The sequence below is a fragment of the Seriola lalandi genome, unplaced genomic scaffold, assembly GCF_002814215.2.
Source record: "Seriola lalandi dorsalis isolate HSWRI2012SDOR001 ecotype SW California unplaced genomic scaffold, Sedor1 jcf7180002005247, whole genome shotgun sequence".
Taxonomy (NCBI): domain Eukaryota; kingdom Metazoa; phylum Chordata; class Actinopteri; order Carangiformes; family Carangidae; genus Seriola; species Seriola lalandi.
Window position 1 is genome coordinate 1 of NW_019475901.1, and position 1,303 is coordinate 1,303.

At 40.2% G+C, this 1,303-nt stretch overlaps 1 protein-coding gene across 1 annotated transcript; it reads right to left on the reverse strand.

Moving 5' to 3' along the window:
• Window positions 1-76: 76 nt before the first annotated feature.
• On the reverse strand, window positions 77-1,095 carry LOC111669860 (protein YIPF4-like). The gene is made up of 2 exons (XM_023426334.2): window positions 922-1,095; window positions 77-357 (listed from the first exon to the last, which is right to left on the reverse strand). The coding sequence occupies exons 1-2, from the start codon at window positions 1,032-1,034 to the stop codon at window positions 171-173; spliced, it is 300 nt and encodes a 99-aa protein (XP_023282102.1). The 5' UTR covers window positions 1,035-1,095; the 3' UTR covers window positions 77-170.
• Between the last annotated feature and the right edge of the window lie 208 nt (window positions 1,096-1,303).

Consider the following 1,303-nt stretch of genomic DNA (forward strand, 5'->3'; position numbering starts at 1 on the left):
AATGTCACACAAAAGGGTTTTTTATAGGATTTTTTATGATTTATGTCCAAAACAGACTAGCTTGTAAAACACAGTAGAAAAGCAATGAAGACCTCCATGTCAGAGGTAGTTAAGTTCCTGGGGAAAAGGCCTGACAGTGTTAGAACAGTGTGGAAACACAGCTGTATTTCTCATGTCCTGCTCACCCTGAACTGTCCATAGATGGAGATCATGGAGAAGAGCAGCACCACAGCTAGAGGGCCCCAGAAATCCGGGTTGTCTCTGACCACCTGCCGGTTGTAACCCAGTGATGGCATTGGCATCAGTACACAACGAATCTTGTAATAGATGTCCTTCAGGTCAATGTCCAGCTCCTCCCTGCTCACACACAAGACCACACTATTACACACACTGGATTAAATCTGTTTGCAACTGTATTAAATAGCAACAGGTAGGATGGTTACATCATCAAGATGATGTTTCCTTCAAGTCAGATCTGAAGCCATTCAAAAGACATTTCCATAATGTTTCAAACTGTTTGGCCATGATGTGTGAATGAAGTCAGTGGTGAAGGCACAAAGTAGATGTGAGTAATATCACCACAAGATAGTGTCCACTCATGACTGAGCTGGTAGGAATAACCTCAGTGTACTGCTTTGCACAGTAATCTTGATAGCTGTTCCTGCTCCTTTGTAGATGGGTAGGAGCCGCCACTAAAAGTATTGTATGAGTCAGATACACCTACCACAGCTGGTTTTAGAAATCACCTACTTCTGTTGCAGATTCTCTTATACTGAAGAACAGGACACTTAATTTCCTCTCTTCCAGAATGGTTTTAAACTATCCCAGTTACATTTAACAACAGCCCTGTTTGTACAGAAAAAGATAAAACTCTGATTAAAAGAAAGGTGCGAGTTAAAAAAGGATTGAACATATACTCACAAAAGAGGTTTGCTGTCTTCACTGTCCTCCTCCTCCACCTCCAGTAGCCAGCCGTAGCCTCGTTGCCTCAGAAAGGTGGTGGCATATGGGTCTTTACCACTGTCACTGCCCATGTTTAGTTTAATGTCTGGGGAACTGATGGTGCCGCTTAGCTCTGTGGAAAAAGTCTTTATTTACTTATTCATGCATCACATCTTTTATATCTGGGACTGAAAATCTGTGTTTCTTTATCATTCATCTGTATATACATAATTAATTTATTACAAATATATCCAAGGTGTAGTTAATTACATTTAATATTCAAGGAAAATTGAAGCCTTGCTGTACTGCTAAATAATACCAACACAATAATGTGCATTTCATTACAGTGCACTACTATCAT